Source organism: Rhincodon typus, unplaced genomic scaffold, assembly GCF_021869965.1.
Source record: "Rhincodon typus isolate 14 unplaced genomic scaffold, sRhiTyp1.1 hic_rhity00009528, whole genome shotgun sequence".
NCBI classification, from domain to species: Eukaryota; Metazoa; Chordata; class Chondrichthyes; order Orectolobiformes; family Rhincodontidae; genus Rhincodon; species Rhincodon typus.
Genome location: NW_025975166.1, coordinates 7410 through 8084, shown reverse-complemented (window position 1 = coordinate 8084; position 675 = coordinate 7410). Strand labels below are relative to the sequence as shown.

Sequence of the window (675 nt, the reverse complement as noted above, 5' to 3'; positions counted from 1 at the left end):
GCTGGAGGGGGTGACAGAGATAGGGAGGGGGTGTAGATTCGAGTCTGGCAGTGCAGAGGGTGAGGCTGTGGGGTTTGGTGGAGGGGTAGAGTTTTTGGGGAGTGAGCTGAGCAGTAACAAGACGTTGTGTTCCTGTTGTGTTGAGTGTGAACCTGAGGTGGATGACAGTGGCGGTGTTCCAGTTATCTGTTGTGAGGACGTTGCTGTTCTTCCTGTTACTGGTGCTGTGGACCGACGAGAAATACGATTACGGAGATGTGAGTAAAACTGCAAAATCCCACGAGAGAGCCACCTCTCACTCACACTGCTATAGCGGGTCAGCACCGGGTTAGACACAGAGTAAAGCTCCCTCTACACTGTCCCCCATCACACACTCCCAGGGACAGGGACAGCACAGGGTTAGACACAGAGTAAAGCTCCCTCTACACTGTCCCCCCCATCAAACACTCCCAGAGCAGGGACAGCACGGGGTTAGATACAGCATAAACCTCCCTCTGCACTGTCCCACCCCCGATCAAATACTCCCAGAGCAGGGACAGCACAGGGTTAGACACAGCGTAAACCTCCCTCTGCACTGTCCCACCCCCGATCAAATACTCCCAGAGCAGGGACAGCACGGGGTTAGATACACAGTAAAGCTTCCTCTACACTGTCCCCCATCAAACACTCCCAGGG

The 675-nt window shown here is 54.5% G+C and overlaps 1 protein-coding gene across 1 annotated transcript in view; it reads left to right on the top strand.

Annotated features, from left to right (window-relative positions):
• Window positions 1–145: 145 nt before the first annotated feature.
• The window catches only part of LOC125482379 (organic solute transporter subunit alpha-like), a gene marked incomplete at its 5' end in the record, with an annotated part of 5156 nt that continues 4626 nt past the window's right edge, over window positions 146–675 (top strand). Inside the window, one exon of the mRNA XM_048594449.1 lies at window positions 146–257. Within this exon, the coding sequence (XP_048450406.1) occupies window positions 146–257 (112 nt within the window). The remainder of the gene's footprint in view (window positions 258–675) is intronic.